Consider the following 27,806-nt stretch of genomic DNA (forward strand, 5'->3'; position numbering starts at 1 on the left):
TTTGTTTCTGCAAGTTTCTTAACCTTCTTGTGACCTCTCGCCTCAGTTTCTTTAACAGTAAAATGGAAATAATGATAATACCTCTCTCATAGGGTGGTTGTGAGGATCAAAGAGAAATATTACATGAAAAGTTCTTAGAACAATGCTGACCTGTAGAAAGCAATACAACAAACACCTGTGTACTTCCTACCTCCATAGCAGACCTTAACCCTTTGCCATAGTTGCTTCATTTGTATAGGTTTTAAAAATAATTTTATTTAATTACATATGGCTGCGCTGGGTCTCCATTGCTGCGTGGGCTTTTCTCTAGTTGTGGCCGGGGGGCTGCTCCCCAGTCGTGGTGCACGGCTCACTGCCGTGGCTTCTCTTGTTGTGGAGCACGGACGGGCTGTAGGGCGCTCGGGCTCAGTAGTTGCAGCTCTGGGGCTCTGGAGCACAGGCTCAACTGCTGCGGTGCGTGGGCTTCGTTTTCCACAGCATGTGGGATCTGCCCGGACCAGGGATGGAACCCATGTCTCCTGCATTGGCAGGTGGATTCTTTACCACTGAGCTATCAGGGAAGCCCTATTTTTTTTTAGAGATCTTTAAAATTTTTATTTATTCATTTAGTTTTGGTTGTGCTTTATGTTTGTTGCAGTGCGCAGGCTTCTAATTGCAATTGGCTTCTCTTGTTATGGCAGGCCCAGTTGCGGCTCAGACAGTAAAGAATCTGCCTGCAGCGTGGGAGACCTGGGTTCAACCCCTGGGTCCGGAAGATCCCCTGGAGAAGGGAATGGCAACCCACTCCAGTATTCTTGCCTGGAGAATCCCATGGACAGAGGAGCCTGGTGGGCTGTAGTCCGTGGGGTTGCAAAGAGTCAGACACAACTGAGCAGCTAACTTTCTCTTGTGGAGCACGGGCTCTAGAGTGCAAGGGCTTCAGTAGTTGCACATTTAGAGATAAGCTTTATAGTCTCTGTGATCTAAAATCCTTAGAAACCTTAAACTATACCTGCAGAAGGTTTCACTCCTAAGTCATACCCAAGAACTCCTACCACCTTTCCCTCAGTGGAAAAAACATGCCAATGAAATTCCTGGCCATCCGATACCAAGCAGATGGTTCTGCATTTCCTCAAAATCCCCAGAGGTTAACCTGGATGAGAAAGTATTGAGCATCTCCCCGTGGAGTCCCCCACAGACTGCTTCTCCTATGAAGAGGAAACCTAATATTCTTGGTTACAACCTGGTCTGAAGGAGAAAGGAGGCATGGTGAAGGGCTCACCCAAGAGCTTCTGCTAGTGATAGCTAAAGAGCAACAGATTCTAGGTGTTCATATTTAACTCTACATGTGAGCAAGACTCTCATCTCTATTAGGGCTATCCTTATTCTAAGAGCAAATAGGTCTGCTTAGCCTGTGCTGGCCTTTCCAAGTATTGAGTAATTACCAAAGCCCATTATGCTTTGGCTATTTCTTTGGGATCATGAAAAATTTATGTCCCCAGGGACTTCCCTGGGGGTCCAGGGGTTAAGAGTTCTCCTGCTTCCAATGCAGGGGGCACAGGTTCAATCCCTGGTTGAGAACTAGACTGTACATGCTGGGGGGCATGGTAAAAAAAATTTGTCTCCAGAATCAGAGGCTCAAGAAATCATCCTCGCATGAGACAAGTGCTCGAGCCTGGTGCACTGGGAAGACCCAGAGGAGTCGGGTGGAGAGGGGGGTGGGAGGGGGGATCGGGATGGGGAATACATGTAAATCTATTGCTGGTTCGTGTCAATGTATGACAAAACCCACTGAAAAAATAAATAAATAAATAAATTAATTAAAAAAAAAAAAAAAAGAAATCATCCTCAGCCCCAATCCCATACAAGAGGAAATCCAGTCACTGCAAACCTCTAGTAGGTTGCCTTATCCCAAGAGCTAGAAGTGGGCAAGACTGATCTGTGAGCAGTATAATGTCATCAGACTCAGGGAACCAGACAGACAGGAAAAATTCTGGGAAGGAGCAAACAAAAGGTAATTGCAGAAACCAGGAAAGAGCAAGAAGATCTAAAGTAGACATTAGGAGATAAAGATAGAGGAATTCTCTCAGTTACAGGAACGTAGCCATAGTCTTTTCTTTATTATATATTGGTTAATGCATTCTTTCTGCATACTTTAGATTTTTTAATTCATTTGTTCTGTGTTGTTTATTAATGTAATTAATACTGCATAGAGTTTTGCCAAGAGAATGCACCGGTCATAGCAAACACTCTCTTCCAACAATATAAGAGAAGACTCTATACATGGGCATCACCAGATGTTCAGTACCAAAATCAGATTGATTATATTCTTTGCAGCCGAAGATGGAGAAGCTCTATACAGTCTGCAAAAACAAGACCGGGAGCTGACTGTGGCTCAGACCATGAACTCCTTCTTGCCAAATTCAGAATAAATTGAAGAAAGTAGGGGAAACCACTAAACCATTTGACCTAAATCAAATCCCTTATGATTATACAGTGGAAGTGACAAATAGATTCAAGGGATTATATCTGATAGACAGAGTGCCTGAAGAACTATGGATGGAGGTTCATGACATTGTATAGGAGGCAGTGATCAAGACCGTCCCCAAGAGAAAGAAAAGCAAAAAGGCAAAATGGTTGTCTGAGGAGGCCTTACAATAGCTATGAAAAAAAGAGAAGCAAAAGGCAAAGGAGAAAAGGAAAGATATACCCATTTGAATGCAGAGTTCCAAAGAATAGCAAGGAGAGGTAAGAAAGCCTTCCTCAGTGATCAACACAAAGACATAGAGGAAAACAATAGAATGAGAAAGACTAGAGATCTCTTCAAGAAAATTAGAGATACCAAGGGAATATTTCATGCAAAGATGGGCACAATAAAGGACAGAAATGGCATGGACCTAACAGAAGCAGAAGACATTAAGAAAAGGTGGCAAGAATACACAGAAGAACTGTACAAAAAAGATCTTCAGCACCCAGATAATCATGATGGTGTGATCCCTCACCTAGAGCCAGACATCCTGGAATGTGAAGTCAAGTGGGCCTTAGGAAGTATCACTAGAAACAAAGCTAATGGAGGTGATGGAATTCCAGTTGAGCTATTTCAAATCTTAAAAGATGATGCTGTGGAAGTGCTGCACTCAATATGTCAGCAAATTTGGAAAATTCAGCAGTGGCCATAGGACTGGAAAAGGTCAGTTTTCATTCCAATCCCTAAGAAAGGCAATGCCAAAGAATGCTCAAACTACCGCACAATTGCACTCATCTCACACGCTAGTAAAGTAATGCTCAAAATTCTCCAAGCCAGGCTTCAACAGTACATGAACTGTGAACTTCCAGATGTTCAAGCTGGTTTTAGAAAAGGCAGAGGAACCAGAGATCAAATTGTCAACATCTGTTGGATAATCGAAAAAGCAAGAGAGTTCCAGAAAAACATCTACTTCTGCTTTATTGACTATGCCAAAGCCTTTGACTGTGTGGATCACAACAAACTGTGGAAAATTCTGAAAGAGATGGGAATACCAGACCACCTGACCTGCCTCCTGAAAAATCTGTATGCAGGTCAGGAAGCAACAGTTAGAACTGAACATGGAACAACAGACTGGTTTCAAATCGGGAAAGGAGTACATCAAGGCTGTATATTGTCACCCTGCTCAGTTAACTTATATGCAAAGTGCATCATGGGAAACACTGGGCTAGAAGAAGCACAAGCTGGAATCAAGATTGCCAGGAGAAATATCAATAACCTCGGATATGCGAATGACCACACTTAAGGTAGAAAGTGAAGAAGAACTAAAGAGCCTCTTGATGAAAGTGAAAGAGGAGAGTGAAAAAGTTGGCTTAATGCTCAACATTCAGAAAACTAAGATCATGGCATCCAGTCCCATCACTTCATGGCAAATACATGGGGAAACAATGGAAACAGTGGCAGACTTTATTTTTTGGGGCTCCAAAATCACTGCAGATGGTGACTGCAGCCACAAAATTAAGACACTTGCTCCTTGGGAGAAAAGTTATAACCAACCTAGACAGCATATTAAAAAGCAGAGACATTACTTTGCCGACAAAGGTCCGTCTAGTCAAGGCTGTGGTTTTTCCAGTAGTCATGTATGTATGTGAGAGTTGGACTATAAAGAAACCTGAGTGCAGAAGAATTGATGCTTCTGAACGTGGCATTGGAGAAGACTCTTGAGAGTCCCTCGGACTGCAAGGAGGTCCAACCAGTCCACCCTAAAGGAAATCAGTCCTGAATATTCATTGGAAGGACTGATGTTGAAGCTGAAACTCCGATACTTTGGCCACCTGATGCGAAGAACTGACTCATTTGGAAATACCCTGATGCTGGGAAAGATTGAAGGCGGGAGGAGAAGGGGACGACAGACTGTGAGATGGTTGGATGGCATTGGATCACCGACTCAATGGACATGAGTTAGTGTAAACTCTGGGAGTTGGTGGACAGGGAGGCCTGGCGGGCTGCAGTCCATGGGGTCGCAAAGAGTCAGACATGACTGAGCGACTGAATTGATTGAACTGAAGACTGCATTCTTCTCTAAATCATTTTTTCAATTTTATCATTGGTTTTAGCTATAGTTTCTGATATTTAAAAAAATGTATTATTATTTATTATTCCCATATGCTTAAAATTTCAATTTAGGCTTTTTCTTTGACTCAAGAATTAAAAGAATATTTTATATTTTCCAGGTAGATTTTTTTGCTAATTTCAAATTTTTTATCATATTGTGACTGGAGAATACTGCTTTCTGCTATGTCTATTTAGTGGAATGTGTAGAGCGTTTGGTCTAATTTTGTAGATGTTCCATGGCCATTTGGAAAAGTCTGTTCTCAGGGCAATTAGATGTACCTTATTAGCCAGATTATTGAGTTCTTCTGTGTCTTTTTTTGTAAACGTTTTTTATCTGTCATGGGCTAAGAAAAGTGAAATAGGGTCTTCTACTTCTAATGCCTTTCTCTTTATTTCTTTTTCTATTTCTTATAGGTTTCATGTAATGAATTTTAACGTTACTTGATTTACTTTATAGAAATTCGGGAAGGGGGAGGACTGTGAGGGAGAGGATATATGTATACATATAGCTGATTCACTTCACTGTACAGCAGAGACCAACAGCACTGTAAATCAGTTTTATACCCCAATTAAAGTATTAGTACTGTAATGTCATCATTGTGAATTATATGTTTTAACATTCTAAAAATTCTAACATTTTCTTTTTTGCCTTATTTAATGCTCCCTCACTTAAAGAGGGGGATTCAACCTCATCTGGTATAAGATTGTAGCTTAATTTTTTTCTTTGTGTTTGGCTGGTGTACCTGTACCATCTTTTATTTTTCAACTTTTTTTTATATTGTCTGTTCTCTGAAGATGTTTTTCTTACAATAGGTAAGCTTATCCCATTGACATTGACGGGTATGTCTTAGTTCTGTATCACATTTTATGACTACTTTTTGTTTTTAAGGATTGATTTGGTTTGTATCTTTCTCTAGAGGGTATATATTTGTTTTATGCTTTTGTTCCTTTTGATAATTTAGGAAGGTTTGTATTCTGATTTTAGCTCTTCTAGTGGTTAGCCTTATACTATAACTTTTAAAGATATATTTTATTCTCTATTGCTTTAGGCCACATCTATTTATTCCCCACTACAAGCAGTGACAAAATTATTATACTTCTATTCATCCCATCTCCTTTACCTCATTTTAATGAATACATTATTATTATTAGTTCTTCAAATTATCATCTCTATACTTTTGAATATACTCTGTCTCTATTATTTGATTTATAATAAATAAATAATATCTTTTGACCTTGGATAGTAAAGATAAGGAAATCAACATCCTTTTGCCACCTCTCATCTTCTTACATCTCCCCTTCTTGGTATTGTTAATTGTATTACATTTACTGGTATAGTTTATAATATTAACATTCTGAACAATATACAGTAGTGATTAAAAGAATGAGCTCTGAACCAGACTGCTTAGGTTGAAATCTTGGCTTTATCATTTTGTAGCTTGAGCAAGTTACGTGATAGCTGTTTCTGTTCCCTTATTTTTATAATGGTTATAACAATAGGTTCTACCTCACAAGGCTGTTGTCATGATAAAAGTGTGGCACTGGAACAGTGTCTGATACGTGGTAAGCGTCTAGTAACTCTGCAATACTGTGTTAACAGTTATTATGAAATAGATTCTCAGGGTGGTTTTCATCCCAGTCCTACATTCAGCTGGCTTCCATGCGCAGTTTCTGTGTTCATCTCTTGGTTGCCTCAAGTTCATTCTCTAATAGTTCTTCAGGAGATGCTAATGGGAATTATACCTTCTGATCCTTAACATATTCAAAAATATTTGATGCCTTTTACTTGAAAGAAAGTTTGGCTATGGAAAATAAGAAGAGCTATTATTGAGCACTTATTAAAATCACAGGTGATCCATCCTCATTAAATGACTACAGCTCTTAATAGTGCTATAAGTCAAGCAGTATTTACATCTCCTTTTACAGAAGAGAAAATTAGGACACAAGAAGATCACACTTCTTTCTCAAACTTTGCTGGCACTGCACTACCTTTGAAGGTAGCTGTTGAGAAATCTGAGTCCAATCTGATTTATTTTCCCTTAAAAATTCTTGATCTTTTGCCTGTTTGCTCAAAGTCCAGTAAAATTCAGTGGGATATGTCACAGGGGTCATTCTGTGTCAGTTTCCTTGGGACACTGTGAGTCCTTTCAATCTGTATATTAAAGACTTCTTTCACTTATATGAAGTTCTGTTGAATTCTACCTTGATTTATTTTTTTATTTTCTGTGCATTCTGTTCTTCCATATATGGATATGCTGGATATCCTTTGTCTTCTATATCTATAATTTTATCTCAAATTATGTTTAGTTCTTTTTAAATTTCTGTCTTATTTTGCTCACTTTTCTCAACCTAGCCCTCATAAGTCTTCCTGTGTTGTTATTTTTGTCTTCACCCCCCTTTTACCCATTCATACTATGTCTTTAATTTCTGGGTTTTTTTTTTTTTCCTTTTTCTTCCTTTCTGAGTTCTGTTTACTTCGTTTAAATTCAGTTCTTTTGTCTCATCATCATGTCTCCTGCTTTGAGGTCTTAAACTATTTCATTAAGTCTTTTGAGTTCATAGCAATATGTTTGCTGTGCTTCACGGCAGTATTTTTCTGGAAAAAATTTTTGTTTGAGATGTCCTCTTCCTATTCCTTTCTTCCTTTTCCTTATAGATTTGCTGTATAGATCTCCAGCTTGTTTTGAGTATTTCTCATTACTGAATTAAAGGAGTTCTTCAACCAGCTATTTGCAGGAAGCAACTGAGGCAGTGAAATGAGCGAGGGGTGAAACTCCTGTGGCCCAGAATTTGTGTGTGTGTGTGTTAAGAGAAAAAGAAAAGGTGAGACAGAGAGACGGAGGCACACATATTGCTTTAGCCTATCTGTCCCCTCAGCAACTACAGAGATGCTCATAATATAGTCTCTCCCAACCCTTATTTTATTTACAGACTGCCTCCAACATAGATGAGATTTTTAAGGATTTTATTAATCAGTGCTGCCTTGCCCTGGTGGCTCAGAGGTAAAGAATCTTTCTCCAGTGCAGGAGACGTGGGTTTGATCCCTGGGTCAGGAAGATCCCCTGGAGAAGGGAATGGCAACTCGCTCCAGTATTCTTGCCTGAGAAATTCCATGGACAGAGGAGCCTGGAAGGCTGCAGGGTTGCAAAGAGCAGGGCACGACTGAGCACACACACACACACAACTGCCTTGCCCTGCTACTTCATGATGCCAAATAAAACTTTCATTGCAAACCGGAGAGATGGGTCTGGCCCTCAGGTATACCACGTAGTCAGTGCTCTCCCAGCTTTGAGAAGTGAGGTCACAGCAGGTATTTAATCTCAGCATCCTTCTGTACTCTGGTGTGATTCTTACTGTATTTGGCAGGCCATCCTTATTTATTATGCCTTAGGGTTACATTGGTACCTTATCTTGTCAAAGGATTTGGTTTCTTTTTTCTTTTTTTTTGGTCGCAACACACGGCTGGTAGAATCTTATAGTTCCTTGACCAGGGATTGAACCCAGGCCTATGACAGTGAGAGCAGAGTCCTAACCACTGGATGACAAGGGAATTCCCATCTGTTTTTTTTTTTTTTTTTTTCCTTGTTTTGGGGCAATATCAAGGAGACAAGTTGACAGAAGTGCCTTGTTATTTTAAAAATATTTTGGTATTTTTAACTTTATTTTTTAATTCATTTTAAAATAGAGCCATTTTTAAAAATAGACTGCCCATCTCCTCATAGGCTGTAGGTACCATACCACCTCCGGCCATGCTAAGTGGGAAAAAAATGACTTCAAAGTTCTGTGCACACCCGAGTCACAATAAGATCTCTCATAGTTACGTAACTAGTAAGGAGCAAAGCTTGGATTCAAATCCAAGTCTGTCCATATCCAAAGCCTGAATTATTTTTATCACAGAACTTTCTCTTAGAGAATGTAAATATTTCTTTACGGTGTCTTTACTACGTTTCTTCTTTTTTAATTTTAATTTTATTGGCATATAGTTGGTTTACAATACTGTGTTAGTTTCAAGTGTACGGCAGAGTGGTTCAGATTTACATATACGTATATTCATTCTTTTGGATTCTTTTCTTTATAGGGTATCACAGAATCCCGAATAGAGTTCACTGTGCTATATAGTGTTCCTTGTTGGTTATCTGTCTTATATGCAATAGTGTGTGTGTGTTCACTTCATCCTTCTGATTCATCCCTGCCTCTCATTTCCCCCTTTGGTGACCCTAGGTTTGTTTTTGATATCTGTAAGGCTGTTTCTGTTTTGTAAAAAAGTTCATTTTTATCATTTCTTTTTGATCCCACATGTAAATGATACCATATGGTATTTGTCTTTCCCTGACATAATTCACTTAGTGTGATAATCTCTAGATCCATCCATGTTGCTGCAAATGGCATTATTTCATTGTTTTTTTTATAGCTGAGTAATATTCCACTGTATATAGGCCACATCTTCTTTATCCTTTCCTTTGTCAATAGACATTTAGGTTGTTTTCATATCTTGGCTGTTGTGAATAGTGCTGCAGTGAACACTAGGGTGTACGTATCTTCTTGGATTACGGTTTTCTCCTGATATGTGCCTAGGAGTGGGATTGCTGGATCATATGGTAGCCCTATGTCAGTTTTTTAAAGAACCTCCATACTATTCTCTGTTGTAATATACCAACATCAACAGTGTGGGAGGCTTTCCTTTTCTCCACACTCTTTCCAGTATTTATTGTTTGTTACTTTTGGATGAAGTCCATTCTCAGTGGTGTGAGGTGATACCTCTTTGTAGTTTTGATTTGCATTTCTCTGGTAATTAGTGATGTTGAGCATCTTTTCATGTGCTTTTTAGCCATCTTTATGTCTTCTTTGAAGAAACATCTATTGTGATCTTCTGCCCATTTTTTCATTGGGTTGTTTTTATTTTGACATAAAGCTGCATGAGCTGTTTGTATGTTTTGGAGATTAATCCTATGTTGACTGTTTCATTTGCAAATATTTTAATGTTTCTTCTTGTGAACATTTTTCTATTAACTACTTTTTTATTTCCTGGTTTTTAGTGTGACAAATACAAGACCGGAGTTATTGATGGGCCTGCATGTAATAGCCTTTGTGTTACAGAAACTCTTTACTTTGGAAAATGCTTATCCACAAAGCCCAACAATCAGGTATGGACATTATGAATTAACATTCCAGATTTATGGTGCTATCTGATTTTACCTTAAAGTACTTATTAAAAGAACTGTTGAGCTGGAACTTTAGGATATTTTAATTAATTCAATTGTATAGGCGTTGACTCACTCATCTAACAGGTATTTATTAATCCCCTAGCCCCAGCATATTCCATACACTTATTTTAGTTGTTAGGAAAACAGGGGTGATTAAGATAGATAAGATTATTTCCCTATGGGTCTCACGTTATCCCAGAGGGATAAGGAACATAAACAGTTGGTAGATAAGTAAATAAGTAAAGTAATTACAGAATGTGGTATGTTTTATATAGGATATACACAGGGTGAGTTGATGAAATATACTCATTCCTTTTATAGAAATTTAAAGTAGATTTTTAAGTCTATAATACTAGCCATGTTTAAGAAGTTTTCCGAAATAAAGTCCAATATTTGAGTATCTGCTGTTTGCTAAGTACTGCTAAGGCATTGGGAGAGACCATGGGGAACAAGACAGACAAAACCTCTTGCCTCATATGCCTTATGTTTCATGTGAAAGAAGACAGATGATAAAGAGTCAATAAAGAAATAAGGTCATTTCATGGATTCCCTGGTGGTACAGTAGATACGAATCCACCTGCCCGTGCAGGGGACACGGGTTCAATCTCTGGTCCAGTAAGATTCCACATGCCACAGGGCAATGAAGCCCACGCGCCACAACAGCTGAGCCCTGGAGCCTAAACTGCTGAGCCCGAGTGCTTTAACTACTGAAGCCTATGCACCTAGAGCCTGTGCCATGCAACACAAGAGGCCAGCAAAATGAAAAGCCCGTGCACCACAGCTAAGAGTAGCCCCCACTCACTGCAACTAGAGACAGCCCATGCACGTCCATAAGGACCCAGCACAACCAATAAACAAATAAAATAGAACATCAAAAAAATAAGATCGTTTCGGACAGTGATAAGGGCTATGAAGAAAATAAAATGAGGTCATGGCTTAGAGAGTAACCTGTGAGGGAAGAGGGATCTACTGTAGGTAGGAAATTAGGGAAGATCAGCATAAGGTGACCTCTTGGCTGAGACTTGAATTATGTGAAGGAATGAGCTGTATGAAGATCATTGAGAGTACATTCCAGGCAAAACCAGTAGCAAGTGAAGGAGGTCATGAAACAGGAATAATGGTGGTAGATTCAAAGAACAGAGAGAAGACCTGCATAGATGGGATATAGAGATTGAGGCAGTAGGTAGTTGGAGAAGCAGGCCAGCTTATAGGAAGCCTAGCAGACAATGAAAAGGGCTTTGGACTTTATTCTGATTGAATTAGAGGGTTTGAAGCAGAGGAGTGAGTAATAGTATTATTAATTAACATGGTCATATTTATTTTTTACGTATAAGCAACAGTAGAATGCCTGGGTTCACAGGCTAGTTTGCCACCATTGTATTCCCTTCAGCATACTGCTTCGCTTCTCTCTGCTTCAGTTTATCTATCAGTGAAGTCAGGGTAATAATGGTATCTACTGCATAGGGTTGTTATAGGGAGTAAGATAATCAAATAAATTAATAGATCATAGCATAATGTAAAGCACCATATATTGTTAGATTGTTAAATAGCTAGATAGTTAATAATGACTAATTCTGGGAAGTAGGGACATGGGTGTTGAACTTTTCATCTTCCTGTGTAATTTGACTTTAAAAAAGATTATAGCTATAAATACTTACATTGAGATAAGATCTCAAATAAACAATTGGACTTTACGTTGTAAGGAATTATAGAATAAACTAAATCTAAACCTTGCCGAAGGAAGGAAATAATACAGATTACAGTAGAGATCAAGGAAATAGAATATAGAAAAACAATAAAATCAATGAAAACAAAAGTTGATCATTTGAAAAGGTCAACAAATTTGACAAACTTTTAGTTAGATGGACTAAGAAACAACGAGAGAAGACTCAAATTATGAAAATCAGAAATGAAGCAAAGACATTACTGTCAGTTCTACATAGAAAAAAAGGATTATGTGAGAATACAAAAAACAGTTGTACAGCAACAAGTTGGATAATCTGGATGAAATGGGCAAATTCTTCCTAGAAACACAAAACCTACCAAGAAATAGAAAATCTGCATAGACTAACAGGGAGAGCGAATCAGTAATCAAGTCCCCCAACAAGAAAGGCCCTGGACATCTGGGTTTCTCTCATGAACTCTAATAAACATTTAAAAAACTAACACCAATCCTTCTTAACTTTTGATGGCTCAACAATGAAAATTGATCAATGTAACACATGACATTAACATAACAAAGGGGGAAAAGGAACACCACAATTAATGCAGAAAAAGCATTTGACAAAACTCACAATAAAAACACTCAACAAACTAGGAATAAAAGGCAACTACTTCAACATAGTAAAAACCCTTGTGTGAAAAACCTACAGCTAACATCATGCTCAGTGGTGAAAGACTGAAAACTTTTCCCGTAAGATCAAGAAGAAGGCAAGGATGCCTAGTTTCACCAATTTTGTTCAATATAGTACTGGAAATTTTGGCAAGATCAATTAGAGATAAAAGACATATAAATTTGAAAGGAAAAAGTAAAATTATCTCTTGATAGATGATATGATCTTATTTGTAGAAAAACCTAAAAATTCCACAAGATTATTAGAGCTAATAAATGAATTCAAAGTCAACCCACAAAAATCTGTTGCATTTCTATACAGTAACAATGAGGACAGATATATAGACTAAAGGAATATAATAGCCCAGGAATAAACCCTCACATATACAGTCATATAATTTTTGACAAGGGTGCTAAGACCATTCAGTAGGGAAAGAGCTCTTTTTTTAACAAATAGTACTGGGAAATCTGGATATACATATGCAAAAGAATGAAGTTGGACCCTTACCTAACACCATAGGCAAAATTCAAGTCAAAATAGATCAAAGATCTAAAGGTAAGAATTAAAACTATGAACCTCTTAGATGAAATATTAGGTAAAAGCTTTGTGACATTGGGTTTGGCAATGATTTCTTCCACAGTCAACAAAAGAAAAAATAGACAAATTGTACTTCATAAGAATTTTTAAACCTTGTGCATCAAAGGTCTATATCAGTAGAGTAAAAAAGAAACAGAATGGGAGAAAGTATCTGCAAATCACATATCTGATAGGGGATTAATATCCAGAATATATAGAGGGCTCCTAAAACTCCACAACAACAACTGAAAAAACCCAGCTGTATTAAACCCAGCTGGACTTCCCTGGTCCAGTGGTTGAGAATCCTCCTTCATGCAGGGGACGTGGCTTCCATCCCTGTTCAGGGAACTAAGATCCCACAGGTCTCGGAGCAAATAAGCCCATGCACCACAGCTAGAGAGCCGTGTGTCAGACCTGGAGAAAGCCCACCCATGCGCTCCTAGGAAGACCCAGAGCAGCCAAAATTATAAAAAAAAAAAAAAAAGTCAAAGAATTTGAATAGACATTTCTCAAAAAAAAGATACACATATATCCAATGAGTACATGAAAAGATGCTCAACATCACTGATTATTAGGGAAAGGCAAATCAAAACTACACTGAGGGAGATTCCCTGGCCGCCCAGTGGTTAGGACACCGTGCTGTCACTGCCGGGGCCTCAGTCAGTCCCTGGCTGGGAAACTAAGATCCCACATGCCACGCAATGGCCAAAAAGAAAAAGATACCACCTCACACCCATCAGAATGGCTACTGTTAAAAAAAGAACAAAAAACAGGTGTTGGCAATAATGTAAAAAAACTAGAACCCACTATTGGTGGGAATTTAAAATAGTAGAGCCACTGAAGAAAACAGGTTGGCAGTTCCTGAGAACATTAGAAGTAACATGACCTTATGATTCAGCAATTCCACTTCTGGGTATGTATGTAAAAGAATTGAAATCAGGATCTCAAAGATGTATTTGTAGATCCATAGTCATAATTATTCACAATAGCTAAAACATGGAAGCAACCCAAGTGTCCATTGATGTATGAATGGAAACGCAAAATATTATAGTATTATTCAGCATTAAAAAAGATGGAAATTCTGACACTTGCTACAATTTGGTAAACCCTGAGGACATTATAAGCTTGTTAGAAAAGGACACTTACATAAGATACTAAGAGTGAGTAGCCTGAATCAGAGACAGACAGTAGACTGGTGGATGGCAGGGCTGAGGAAGGGGGCAAACAGGGAGTTATTGTTTAATGGATAGTTTCAATTTTAGAAAATGAAGAGTTGGGGAGACAGATGATCATAGCACAAGTTCATGAAATCTAATACCACGGAACTGTATGTTAAACATGGTTAAGATGGTAAATGTTCTATTTTTTATATTTTAGCATGATTTAAAAACTGGGAAAAAAACCCCTGGAAAACAATAAAATTGATCATGGTAAAAATACACATATATATTTAGGTATGCAATATTTTTTAATTAGGAAATTAAGGGAAAAAAGCTTTGAAGTATGATTTCATATTTGCAATTCAGAAAGAAAAGTCAGCTCAGTGTCGATGTTTTGTTGCTCGTTTGTGGTTTTTTAGGTGTTGGTGGTTTAGTCCCTAAGTCGTGTCCGAATCTTGTGGCCGCATGGACTGTGGCCCACCAGGCTCCTCTGTCCATGGGATTATCCTGGCAAGAATACTGGAGTGGATTGCATTTCTTTCTTCAGGGGATCTTCCCGTCTCAGGGATCAAACCCATGCCTCCTGCATTGAAGGCAGTTTCCTGCATTGCAGGTGAATTCTTTACTGCTGAGCCACCAGGAAAGCCCCTTTTTTAAGAGGAGGAGGACACTAAAAATATCATGTAGATTAGATGAGGTTTTCTACTCTGCCTAAACCATAATTTGTCATTCTTTTCACAGATATATTTAGGGATTTGGGATAATCTACCAGGTGTTGTGAAGTGTCAGATGGAACAAGCACTTCATCTTGATTTTGGTACAGAATTGGAACCAAGAAAAGAAATAGTGCTATTTGATAAGCCAACTAGGGGAACTACTGTCCAGAAATTCAAAGAAATGGTCTACAGTCTCTTTAAAGTAAGTATATGCATTCATATGTTGCTGGTATGATGTGGTTCTCTTCTAGAAGCTGGCAGGATCTCATCATAAGCCATAAAAATGTTGCTATTCTTTGACCTATATCAAGGACTCTATCTTGAGGAAATAACTGAAAGAAAAGAAAAAAAAAAAAAAAAAGGAGGGTATTTACTTTAGCATTACTTATTATAGCTAAAAATGTCCAGATGTGAGTTCATTAAATAGATGGGCTGCTCTATAGCTTGACATTATAACTGGTATACTGGTTTTAAAAAGGTGAAATAAAATTAGTAGACCCTGATTTTTTTTTTAAAGAATTAAATAGAAATATTAAAAGATGAAAATAACACTTCTGGAAAGAATATTTTCTCATTTCCATTGCACTCATATTCTCACTCAAAATCTTTTTCTTTGGACAGTTTATACTTTTAGACTGTTTTGTGCCAGGGAACATTCACAAGGAAATACTTTTTAACCTTTACTTATTGGAACAATATACTTGAATGAAATGTAAAACAATTACAAAATAAGAGATAGTAATTTGTAGTTGACCTTTATAACTTCAGATATGGGCAACTTACACTGCAATTTTGCAAGTATGAACAAGGCCAAGAATAATTAAATTAATGGCTAGGTTAACTATCTACAGGGTTTAAGGAGATTATGGGAGTTATGGTGGTCATTTCTTAACAGACAAATATACTTAGCAAAGTGGGTTTTACTGCAAGTACCTAAAGCATAGTTTTGACTTGACAAATATTATAAATATCTGGGAATGTATTAAATCTGCTATGGGTATTCAGTAGCAAAGTTATTACTTAGCAGGGTAATCATCCCCATAAAGGAAGTTAGTATGTATGTTACACATGGGATACTCATTTTTCATACCTTCTGTGTAATTAGCCACGTTCTTATCTTTACAGGCAAAGTTGGGTGACCAAGGGAACCTCTCTGAACTGGTTAACCTCATCTTGACAGTAGCTGACGGAGACAAAGATGGCCAGGTTTCCTTGGGGGAAGCAAAGTCAGCATGGGCACTTCTTCAGTTAAACGAATTTCTTCTTATGGTGATACTTCAAGATAAAGAACACACCCCCAAATTAATGGGATTCTGTGGTGATCTCTATGTGATGGAAAGCGTTGAATATACCTCTCTTTATGGAATAAGCCTTCCCTGGGTCATTGAACTTTTTATACCATCTGGGTTCAGAAGAAGCATGGATCAGTTGTTCACACCATCATGGCCTAGAAAGGCTAAAATAGCCATAGGACTTTTAGAATTTGTGGAAGATGTTTTCCATGGCCCATATGGAAACTTCCTCATGTGTGATACTAGTGCCAAAAACCTAGGATATAATGATAAATATGACTTGAAAATGGTGGACATGAGAAAAATTGTGCCAGAGACAAACCTGAAAGAACTTATAAAGGATCGTCACTGTGAGTCTGATCTGGACTGTGTCTATGGCACGGATTGTCGAACTAGCTGTGATCAGAGTACAATGAAGTGTACTTCAGAAGTGATACAACCAAACTTGGCAAAAGCCTGTCAGTTACTCAAAGACTACCTATTGCGTGGTGCTCCAAGTGAAATTCGTGAGGAATTAGAAAAGCAGCTGTATTCTTGTATTGCTCTCAAAGTCACAGCAAATCAAATGGAAATGGAACATTCTTTGATACTAAATAACCTAAAAACATTACTGTGGAAGAAAATTTCCTACACAAATGACTCTTAGTTCATTTGGACATTGTGACCATTTTAAGAAACTTAGCACTTCAAAAGAAAACTATTCATCATTTTTTCTACATGGCTTGATTCAAACCCTTGTGTTAACAAAACTCCTTTCCCCTGGTCCTAAGGAAGCCATCATCTTAAAATACATGTTGACTGCTGAAGGCAGGAGTTACAGGATCAAAAGGTCCAAAAAATTTTATTCCTGTCCTTTTAGAAACTCTTGGTACACTTCCTAGTACATCCACTGTGTAACTATTTTGACTAATGACTTAAAATATAATACTGTGAAAAGCCTCATTCCATAAACATCAACAGTGAAGAGTATTTTGTAGATTTGTTAGCCAAATATCAGTGCTGGAAATTGTGTCTGCATTGAAGCTGCTATTTAAAAAAGAAAATTTATAAATTTACTAATGTCTTAGCATGGTAAAGTTTGCACATTAACAGGAATTAAGACTGCAAAGCAGGTAAATTAAAATTATTCCTTTATAAACAGGTGTTGGGTTACTAGCATGGTTTCTTGTATTATACACTTAATCCATTTATATATCAAATTTTACGTGGCTTCAGAATGTTGAGTGGCCCTTACCCACTTGAAACCCATCAGGAAGATTCTTTCTGGCAATATGTAACTAACTGCCAATTTCAGAGGCTGAATATGGATGAGCTTTCATCATCCTAGATTTAAAGCATCTGTATCTTAGTAACCAGCCACTGGTCCTTCAAAAGGCGCATCTTTAGGCCACAGACCCAACAGTTCCACAGCTTGAATCTGAGCTATTCAGAGTGGGACTCCCGAAATCATAGAACTTCCTATTAATAACTGTTTTCAAACATTACTCCCTGCTGGCCAAAGAGCTGTTTCTTAAGAGGCATGGAAATTTACCCATCTAACACTCTGTCATATAAATTTGACATACAAGGGTTGATATGTGCTCTTCTGTTTATTCAGATCTGGCATGTGCCTTTCAACTCTATAAAAAGAAACATCTCTTGTGAGAAAGACCCAGTATTTTCTGCTCATAGCCTTTCACCTGGTTAAAATGAATATGTTAAAATTATATGACCTTCATGGGACAGCTTCCTCTGAAAAAGCCATGAATTAACATCAGTTTTTCTTACTTTAAAATTGTAAACTTTGAAGGTACTTTTTCTTCCCACTTATCATGTGGTTACAATAAATGAATTGAAGAAATACTTCCAGTGGAAGGTTTGTCTGTTGCTTGCCAGACTTGAATTAACTCCTGTCAGGAGGAACTGATGCCCAAGAAGCAGATATGAACCTTCAGGCAATATGTAAGCCCTGGGAAAAGCTATGCTTGTTTCTGGAAGGAAAATACTGGCTATATCAGGTGCTTTCCAAAGTCCCATTAACAAGAGCTTAACACAAACAGCTGCTTATTCAATAAGTTTATTATTGTCTTATCTGAAAAATCTTGATAGAAAATTGTGGTTTGGTTTAACTCTCGGCAGCTCGTTCCTGAGCTCTAAGGAAGCTTGCCTTCTTCTGAGCTACCCGATCTTTCTTCTGGGCAAGTGACATTTTGGGACGGTTCCACCTAGGAAACAAAAAGAAAAGAAAGGGATGTAATTTTCACTGTTAAAGAGCACAGAAAATATTTAACTTTGAAAAAGACTTTAAAAGTCAAATAATCCAATTCTCAACACATGTACTCATTTATGGTCTAACTTTCCCAAATTCCAATTTCCGTGATATTGTCCTATTACATCACAGGGCCAAAAATCAAGTGAAGATTTAAGTATAATGCTTAGACTCATTATTACTTTCTACTCCAAAGATCAAAATGTGAAAGACTAGTAGAAAGTAATTCTCTTCTTTAGTTAGCTTATTAAAAGATGCAGTAATTGGGACTTCTCTGGTGGTCCAGTGGTTAAGACTCCAAGCTCCCAATGCAGGGGGCATGGGTTCAATCCCTGGTCAGGGAATTAAAATCCCATGTGCCATGCAACATAGCCAAAAAAAAAAAAAGGCTGGCGGGGGGGAGCGGCCAGTGGTTACAATGTACTGGGATAGAATGAGCCACCTCGGTAGCATCCGAGGCTAATACATTTCTATCACCACAATTACTTTAGCAAACCTGGTTCCCCTCACCTCTGCAACATCATGCAGAGCTAGTGATCGAGTTTGCACAACTTCAGAGTCTGAGAGAGATGCAACAAGGCAAGAACCCCTCCCAACCTTTCTTTCCGCCCCCCCCTCAAAAAAAGAGATACACACCTCTTCTTTTTAACTTCTTTCTTAGGCTTCTTCTCATACACTGGATTCTCTCGTATCGCAGCATGAGCTTTCTTATACATCTCCTCCATCTGAAACAAAGCAAAGCAAACAGTACTTGGTTTCATTTCATATGCCCTAAACAATAATATGACACACTATTCTACTGCTTGCTCTATTTTGTCCAAGACAGATTCTCAAAAGGAGTTAAACTAAGTCCATGTTGGTATCTATATGAAAACCACATTTTCCTAAGTCCCAGTTTTTACCACAGGCAATATGACACTATTCACAAAACATAATTTAATCTTCCAAAAAAAAAAAAAAAAAACACAAAAATTTCTGAGCTGTTCAGCTATACTTCTTGAGTCAGGTTCAGAATAAATTGTTCCCATAGAAACACATACTATGCTCACTTAAAACCATCTAACCTAAATTCTTTCATTCAAGTGCGGATACATGCCAGCATTTAAGAGGTTACAATGAAGAATATGTGGGCCAACAAACAAATGCCAAACACATCTCTGTTCTCCCACATTCCCCATTATTTCTATTTTCCACTGATTTCTGATAGGTCTTTACAAAAGTTATTCCCAGGATCCCATACCAGGGACCTCCTGATCTGTCACCACAAATTACCATATCTGGCAGTATCAGGTCTTAGTGGAATCAGAAAGAGGTCTCAATTTCCCTAGAAAATCCTGAAAGGCTATTAGAAACATTACTGAGAATTTTGTTCTAAAATTTAACAAAAAACAATCCTGCAACTCTCTGAATTGTTTCCATACTCCCTAACCCAAGCAAATGACTACCAATCACAAGGAAGATCAAGTCATGAAGAATAAAATGCCTGAAACTCAGTAACAATTACCTTCTTCCTTAAGAATGAGTCAAGTTAATCCAGATCTCTACAACTTCTTATTCAACATGAATAACATGCAATTACTACATGCATTTGTATAAAACTCATTAGCCAAGGAAAATAATGCAAAAACTTGAAACAGCACTTGAGACCTCAAATACCTAAATCCCTTTTGAAAGTTAATTTCTCTACTTCTCTTAGCTATTACAGGTCTCTACTGTATTTAACAAATTTAATGATTTCAAATGCAGCCATTTAACAAATCTAACCAACCCAGTTCATTTCTTCCACAAGATCAATTCCAGAGGAAATAAAACCATGTATGTAGATAACACCATGAATTTAGTTTATAAAAAGACCACTTTCTGTTGGAGACACCAGATGTCTGCAGATTTCAGGAGGCACACATAAGCAAAGAGGCCTCTACAGATAAAATGAATGAGCTAACTGTAAAAGGATTAGCCAAAGAATGGTCTGGCTGAAGTATAACATGCATTAAGAAAGCATTAGGAAGCAGACATCTGAAAACACATGTTATGGCTTAGGAAGAAGTTTTACAGGCAAAGCAGAATCAGTCAAAATTAAAAGGTATTTTTAATACTAGGGTGATGTCAATAGTAACATAAAGAAATATACTCATGTGAAAATTAACACACATCTACATTACTAATATAAAACTACCCATTTCCTAGCTCAAAAACTCAGAACTATAGTGTTCATTCAGTCTTATGACTGTGTACTAAGCATACAAATAACAGTAAGTGATCTTCCCCCAATTATAATTCTATTTTAAATATAATTTTTAGACATAGGTATACCAAAATACAAACTATGCACCAACAGAAAGAACCTAATAACAATTATTTAACATATAATCTATCAATTTACATACAATTCTATATTTGTAGGTTTTACAATAATCTGTGATTTTGGTGTTCTATACCCTCATTATCAAAACTAGCACTATCATCTTCAATTACTTCAATGTGTTATAAAGATAGCCCTTAGACTCAACTTTAGGGGTGATAAACTTCACAACATTAAACTAACTTTTGAAAACATGGGCCCTTTCACTTCTGCAACATCACACACAACTAGTGATAGACCCATCCCTCTCCTTTTATGTGCATGCCTGAGACACTGAGACAATCAACACGGCACTTATCGGCTATGATGAAGAATGAACCCTTTCCCCTATTATCTCAAAAAGAGGGAAGTTTAGTAAATAACACCTCATATCAGAGTAGATTATAACTATGACCACATGAATGAATTTAACTATAGAACAGCCAAATGCGTGAGAGCCACCAAATGCTTTAGATGTGGATGCTTGAAGCTTGCCATCCTTAAGCATCTAAAAGATTCCTAAAAGCATGCTGACAAGCCTAGCTCCTCTTCCTATCTTTTCTGACTTTTTAACTTGCCCTGGGCCCAATATCCCAACTTAATTTTAAGCCAGAAACAGCTTTTTAAGGTCTGTCTATACCTACGAACATGCCCTTATTCAATTTTAACTGTCAACCTGAAATAAAACTGTATTAACGTATCTACCCAAATAGATAGAAAACCTGGTTCTATAAATTCACCAATACAGGCATTTAAAAGTTTTTTACCATGTCTGGAGTCACGTTGTTCTTTATGTACTGAGAGAACTGCTTCTTGTAAGCGTCCTCGTCTTCTTCAAGCAGGTAGCGCATGTAGTCCGCGACGTTCTGACCCATGATGTGCTTTCGGTGTACCTCAGCACTGAATTCTTTGCTTTCTGAATCATAACCAGGGAACCGTTTGGTACTGAAATAAAGTTTCCCATATTTTAGTAATACTGGTTGAAGTAAGTTTACTAGCAGGAATTCATTTTAGTAGCTGCCATCAGTCCCGTCTTGAAACAATTAATTGCATCATATGCAACCAAAGGACCAACTACTGACTGCTCAGTTAGTGGGATATCATCATTCAGCAGCTAATTTCTGAATTCCTGGACAGAAAATCATGCCACAAGCACCTTTAAAAACCATTAAATGAACCAAGGCCACTATAAAGTTAGTTCTCCATATTTCATACACGTTTCAAAATTACTTTCCTGAAAACCTACAATTACTTAGTGGTGCCTCAGGGCACACGGTAAGTGATTTGTTCCAGATTACATTTAACAGGTGCCTTGCAAGATAACTGGCAAGACACAACCCCCTCCCCCAAAACCCCCTACATTATAGAAATAAGTGCCAGTTAGGTTGTATTTTACTGTTTACCACTCCCCTGCCAAAAAAGGCAAGTGAGGGGGAGGGGAAGTATTGGTGGAATAGAGTTGCTCATTTCTAACCAAAACTTCCCTTGTGGCTCAGCTGGTAAAGAATCCCCCTGCAATTCAAGAGACCTGGGTTCAATCCCTGGGTTGGGAAGATTCCCTGGAGAAAGCAAGGGCTACCCACTCCAGTATTCTGGCCTGGAGAATTCCATGGACTGTATAGTCCACAGGGTGGCAAAGAGTCAGACACGCCTGAGCAACTTTCACTTTACTTCAACCAAAACTTAGCCACACAAAAAGGTAGTGGTTTCAACACTGGCTTCTCCACTTACTGGCTCTAAAACCTTGGACAATTCATTTTACCTCTGAAACCCAGTCTCTTCATTTATAAACCATGTTACAATTTCCTTCCCACCCTGCCAAGTTCCTTTTACACAGTACCCAGCACATGGCAAGTACACAATGATACTACTATTACTTTCACTGGTTCAGTTTTCTCCAAAGCCCAACTAATTAGAAACAGTGCAGTTTTGGAGTCCAGGAAATGTGGTCTTGAATACTATTATTACCTGTGAGGGATAGACAAGCCTCCATCGACAGCTCCCTTTAGGGCCCCAAAAACTTTATTCCCGGTAGTAGTTCTGGCAAGTCCTGCATCCAAGTAACAGGTGAAGGCACCAGGTTGACCATCGATACTTTCCACATTGTATTCATCTCCAGTCACTTCGACTTGGCCTTCATAAATTTTGTCCATACCAAACCTATTAAGAAGCTATTAACAAAGAAGCCAGTCTAAATGCTTATCAGAATATATTCAAACTCTAAAACACCTCAAAATTCACAACTTTAATAGACAAAAGAATTCTTTCCAATTCACTTTTCTGTTTATCCCAACCTACTTTTAAAGAAACTTCAGACATCCAATTTTAATCACAAGTATAACTATTTAACAGTTTCTGAACTGGCTACACTGTCCATACTTGATTTTTGTAGCAATCAATTAGGACACAGTACTTAAAAGAACATCTTTTTTTCTCTATGAAGGTATTACATTATATTAATTAAGCCACTACTCTGCTAGTACACATCAGGTGGCTATGGTTTCACAAGTAGTGCCTTTGCACTAAAATGCTCTCATATAAAACACAGTGTTCCCCATCCAAACATGTTTATAACCAGTGAAGATGTGGGTCCCCAACAATGACACAAGCTTAACAATTCCAATGCAAAACAAGGTCAGTTACCAAGAAAACAAAAACAAGGCAAAAAAAAAAACTTTCACTTCCTTTCTGTATCATAGGAAATGCTGCCACCCAGAGGCAAAGATTATTAAAACAAAACTGAATACTCCCAACAATGCCTACCCCCACCCCAAAAGCTTAAGGCACTGCTTCTCAAAACTTAGAATGTATATAAATCACGTGAACATCCTATCAAAATATAATTTCTGAAGGTGTGGAGAACAGTCTGCATTTTTAACATATGCTGATGCTCACAAAAGCTACACTTCTGAGTAGATCTGTCCAACAACTAGCCACCAACCAGCCACAGCCAGTTATTCATATTTAAGTTAAAAACTCAGTTATGAGTAACACTAAAAACATTTCAAGCACTCAATATATGTGGCTAGTGGCTACCACATCAGACAGCATAGATTACAGACATCCATCGCTGCAGAAAATTCTACTTGCCTAGATACACCTAACAGGAAAGAAAACTGGAGAGAAAAAAAGGCTTCCCCAGATTAGAAAGTGTATCTGTTAGAAACAATGTATTTATAAAATTATCTTCTGTGGTGTTGCCCTTGTAGACCACCGGGCAACAAGAGGCACTCCTCTGTCCCCATAGTTGAAGGTATCTGATCCATGTATGAACCATCTATGTTGCAGACAACTCCAGTGAGCTAATTCCAAAGTATGCCAACTGAAATAATGTTGTACATACCCTGCGGGCCAGCAGCAGGCCAGTACAATATGCTGCAGCATAATTTGTCAGGCCAACCTTCACACCGTATTTTGGGAGTTCGTGAGCATAAGCTGCACAAACTATCATATCTCCTTCTATACGGGCATAAGCAATCTATAAAAAAGGAAAAATGAGGTTAGTAATCTGTTTTCACTGATTACTTGTCCCAAGTATCTTCTTTATCAAAGGACTTAAAAAATAGATACAGACCTGCATCACTTAAGACTTGTCTTTGTTAAACCCACTCACTGTTTCAACTACAGATTTATGGCTTCATCAACTACAGCAGGTAGGTTTGAGTCAAATGCCACAATACAAATGTCTCAAATTACAGTTGGTAATGGACAGGGAAGCCTGGTGTGCTGCAGTCCATGGGGTTGCAGAGTCAGACACGACTGAGAGACTAAACTGAACTAATGAGCAAACTGCTGCTTTCTGAAATTTTTTTTTTCTTCTGAAAATCTTTTACATGGAGACACCTTCATACATATTTACTAAAACTACTTCAAACAATATACAGGAATAAGAACACTTAAGAGTCTAATATTCACACCCACCTACCTCTTCATAACAAATTACATTATCCTACTGGAATTACAATGGGCAAGAACCTTCTACTAGGTCTTAAATTTATCTTCCCATCCCCCAAAAATAGCACAGAACCATAAATTTCTCTAGCCGCACCCCCCAAAATGAATGGATTAAACTAGGGTAGGATTGCCGAAGAGCTGATCTTCAGAGTATTTTTTTCTTAACCGTACCAATTTTCCAGGTTCCACCTTCAGACCTACTAAAACAACGACTCAGTGAACGTTTTTCGGAATGCCAGGCACCAAACTAGACGGACCTAATGCATACATTTGTTCTGCTTCCCAAGTATGTCTCTAGCATAGTGAGGGAAGAAGTGGGGTGGAGGTTACCAACTATTATTTAAGTCTAAAATACAACTTACCTGACAAATGATATCTCTGTTCGTTACACGAACAATCATTCTGTATTTAGGTGTGTTGTACTTATTTTTATCTTGGATAACCAATCGCTTCCGAGCATAGTAGTCAGTTTTGCCCTCTGAAAGAAAAAAATAAATTAAAACAGTCCACTCGGCTACAAAGCAGAATCTTCCTACTGAGAATATGAAAACCTGACCATACCTCGCCTTCTTCTGAATTTCACTTGGTATCTCTTGAAGTAGGCCTTGTTCTTGACAACTTTCACAAACCCCTTTAAGATAAAAGAATAAGTTATTAAAACTTTGATAAATGTTTTAGCTTGATACCTTTGACATTTGAGTTAACTTTGTAACAAAGTAACAACTTTGTCACAAGTAACAACCTAAACTTCAGAAGTGAATCCAGAAAGCCATCACTTTCTCAAATCTGAGAAATCAAATCAAATCATTTTTCTTCTATTTCCCATCTATCAAGACTGACAGTCTCAAACAACAAAATAAAAATGAATCAGCGCCAAAATAGGAATGAAAAAACAAACAGGCCAATTTATTATAGTAACCAGATATAAAATGACCACTATTAAAAGTTTTAAACACTCTCCACTTTGATTCCCTCTCTTGGACCAACAACAATCCTTGTGTCCAACTTTTGCTCAAGACAACTATTTTGCAAACGTCAGTCTGTTCTTAATGCTGTCCCATTTCGTGAACCTAATATTTTCCCTCTTTCCACGAACTTTTTCCAAAAACCTAAATTACTTGTCAGGAAACAACTGGCCAGGCACATATTCAGCAATTACTCCCGATCAAAACAACAGTCCCCCACAAGCTACAGCAGCACACCACCCGAAAATTCACTAAAATCTAGTACCAGCGACGATTTAGAGAAAAAAGCAGGAGAGGCACACCAAACTAAATGGGCTTTCTTTCGGGGCCCAAAGACACCACAGCCTCCAGGTTTTACTGACGGTTTGGGCTTAAAAGCCACTTCTTCGGCCCAGTAACACAGGTTTTCCAAACAACTTGCCGACCCCGACGCTCCCTCGGAAAACCCACCAGTCAGGAGCGGAGCTGGGTCCGAGAAGCCACAGCCCGTCTCCACTCAGTAGTCTGAGACCGACTCCGTGCAATCTTCCCTTCCGGGCCGCCTGCCGCAGCTCCCCTCTGCCAAGCCAGAACTATCCACACCGTTTGTCTACTATACTCAACTCATCCTCAACCCCGTGTCCCAGCTCCCGTCTTCTTCAACCCCTCCCCCCACTAAGCTTGAGCGCCGAGGCAGCCATTAAGGCCACGCTGGGAGCTGCAGCCCGACCACAGCGGAGCCGGCAATCTAACGCCATCCGACTCCTGCGCCGCGCTAAATGGACTCTAGGCGGGCTTGAGGACAAGGAGAGGGAAGCCCCACGCATCTGTAGGCCCAGCAGCGGGATACCCACTCACCATCCTGCGGAACAGAACCCCGATTCCGCGGCTTGTCACAGAGCTGCAGAACCAGCACGGCTCCGTGGGGGGAAAAGGCCGCGGCGCGCGCGCAGGCGCAGTATGTAGCGCCGACGATCACGCCAGCGACGTGTGGAAGAGAGACCAGCCGGTCGGCCGGAGGGCAGTGTGTCTCCCCCTGCTGGTGGGAAGACCGGTGCTGGCCCTCCCCTTCCCGCGATAGACCCTCAGAGCCGCGGAGTCCCACAGCTCCTGACTGGTAATCCGACAGGGAGCGACTGGGAACACTAGCGTGGAGGATTATTAACGGCCTTCACTTTCCTACGCTAGGAAGTTGTTTCATACCAAACCTGTATTACTTTTGTAAGAAAGAAAAAAAAAAGGTGATTAAGTAGAATGAATTTGCTGTAGAGCACTTCTGCCTGCTCCTTGACTACGCTTCCGAGTCCGGAGCATGTGCCCCTCACGAAGCCTTGCCTTGGCGCTCCAAGCCTGGGTTAGGGGCCTTCCCGCCGCACCTTCGTACCTGCCTGGCCTACCCTAGACTGTAAACTCCCTGAGGGTAGTAGGCCCTGCGGTTAAATTCCTTTGCTTCTCTAGCACTTAGTCTAATCTGTCTGATACTTGATGAAATTGCAAACAAGTCCAAATTGAGAGACATTCTACAAAGTAACTGGTAGGTATCCTTCAAAGATGACAAAATCATGATAGATAAGGAAAAACTGAAGAACTATTCCAGATTGAAACAGACAACTACATCAATGTGCGATTCTAGGCTTCATCCTGGACAAGAAAGGAAAAAAAAAAAAGAAAAAGGAAGGGCTTTTTTTGTTTGTTTGTTTGTTTTCTACAAAGAATATTCTCAGAATAGTCAGTGAAATTTGAATGAAATCTGTGGATTAGATGGTGGTAATAGATCAATGTCAATTTCATTCTGATAACCATACTATGGTTATGTATGAGAGTGTTTTTGTTTTTCAGGAAATATACTTTGAACTATTTTGGAGTTCAAAATAGGCATTGTTTCACAACTTACTCTCAAATGATGACAAAAAATAAATTACAAAAAAAAATACATGTAAAGAGAAAGAAAATGAAAAAGCAGATGTTTTAAAATGTTAACAATAGGAAACCTGGAAGAAGGATATATGGAAATTTTTTGTACTACTGTTCTTACAACCAATTTTTTATTTTGAAATTATTTCAGAATAAAAAATAAAACATTGTGGGGACTTTCCTGGTGGTCCAGTGGCTAAGACTGTGTTCCCAATGCAGGACGCCCAGATTCAACCCCTGGTCAAAGAATTAGATCCTACATGCCTCAACTAAAAATTCCTGATGCTGCAACTATTAATAAAAAATCTCAGGACTTCCCTGCTGGCCCAGTGGTTAAGACTCTGAGCTCCCAATGCAGGGGGCCCAGGTTCGATCCCTGGTCAGGGAACTAGATCCCACATGCTGCAACTAAGACCTGGTGCAGCCAAATAAATGAATAAATAATAAATAAATAAATAAGATAATAATAAAAAAAAAAATCTCGCATGCAACAACGGAGATTGAAAATCCTACTTGCTGCAACTAAGACCTGGAGGAGCCAAAAAAAAGAGAGAATGTTAGGAATT

At 38.6% G+C, this 27,806-nt stretch overlaps 2 protein-coding genes and 2 non-coding genes across 7 annotated transcripts in view; 1 reads left to right on the top strand and 3 right to left on the bottom strand.

Annotated features, from left to right (window-relative positions):
• The window catches only part of DIPK1A (divergent protein kinase domain 1A), a 117,175-nt gene extending 99,494 nt beyond the window's left edge, over positions 1 to 17,681 (top strand). For all 4 annotated transcript variants that reach the window (XM_061121363.1, XM_061121365.1, XM_061121364.1 and 1 more), the window contains exons 3-5: positions 9,595 to 9,702; positions 14,573 to 14,749; positions 15,673 to 17,681. In XM_061121363.1, coding sequence (XP_060977346.1) covers positions 9,595 to 9,702; positions 14,573 to 14,749; positions 15,673 to 16,485 — 1,098 coding nt within the window. In that variant the 3' untranslated portion in view covers positions 16,486 to 17,681. The remainder of the gene's footprint in view (positions 1 to 9,594; positions 9,703 to 14,572; positions 14,750 to 15,672) is intronic.
• RPL5 (ribosomal protein L5) lies at positions 17,414 to 26,309 on the bottom strand. Its single transcript, XM_061121367.1, has 8 exons — positions 26,185 to 26,309; positions 24,944 to 25,013; positions 24,745 to 24,860; positions 23,772 to 23,906; positions 22,397 to 22,599; positions 21,196 to 21,373; positions 18,724 to 18,812; positions 17,414 to 18,043 (listed from the first exon to the last, which is right to left on the bottom strand). Exons 1-8 carry the CDS (start codon positions 26,185 to 26,187, stop codon positions 17,944 to 17,946), a joined length of 894 nt encoding a protein of 297 aa, XP_060977350.1. The 5' UTR covers positions 26,188 to 26,309; the 3' UTR covers positions 17,414 to 17,943.
• On the bottom strand, positions 18,504 to 18,636 carry LOC133041824 (small nucleolar RNA SNORA66). The gene has a single exon (XR_009689386.1). It is a non-coding gene; the product is annotated as a small nucleolar RNA SNORA66 (small nucleolar RNA).
• Positions 21,445 to 21,540, bottom strand: LOC133041818 (small nucleolar RNA SNORD21). The gene has a single exon (XR_009689382.1). It is a non-coding gene; the product is annotated as a small nucleolar RNA SNORD21 (small nucleolar RNA).
• Positions 26,310 to 27,806: the final 1,497 nt, after the last annotated feature.

The sequence above is a fragment of the Dama dama genome, chromosome 20 (genome assembly GCF_033118175.1).
Source record: "Dama dama isolate Ldn47 chromosome 20, ASM3311817v1, whole genome shotgun sequence".
NCBI lineage: Eukaryota > Metazoa > Chordata > Mammalia > Artiodactyla > Cervidae > Dama > Dama dama.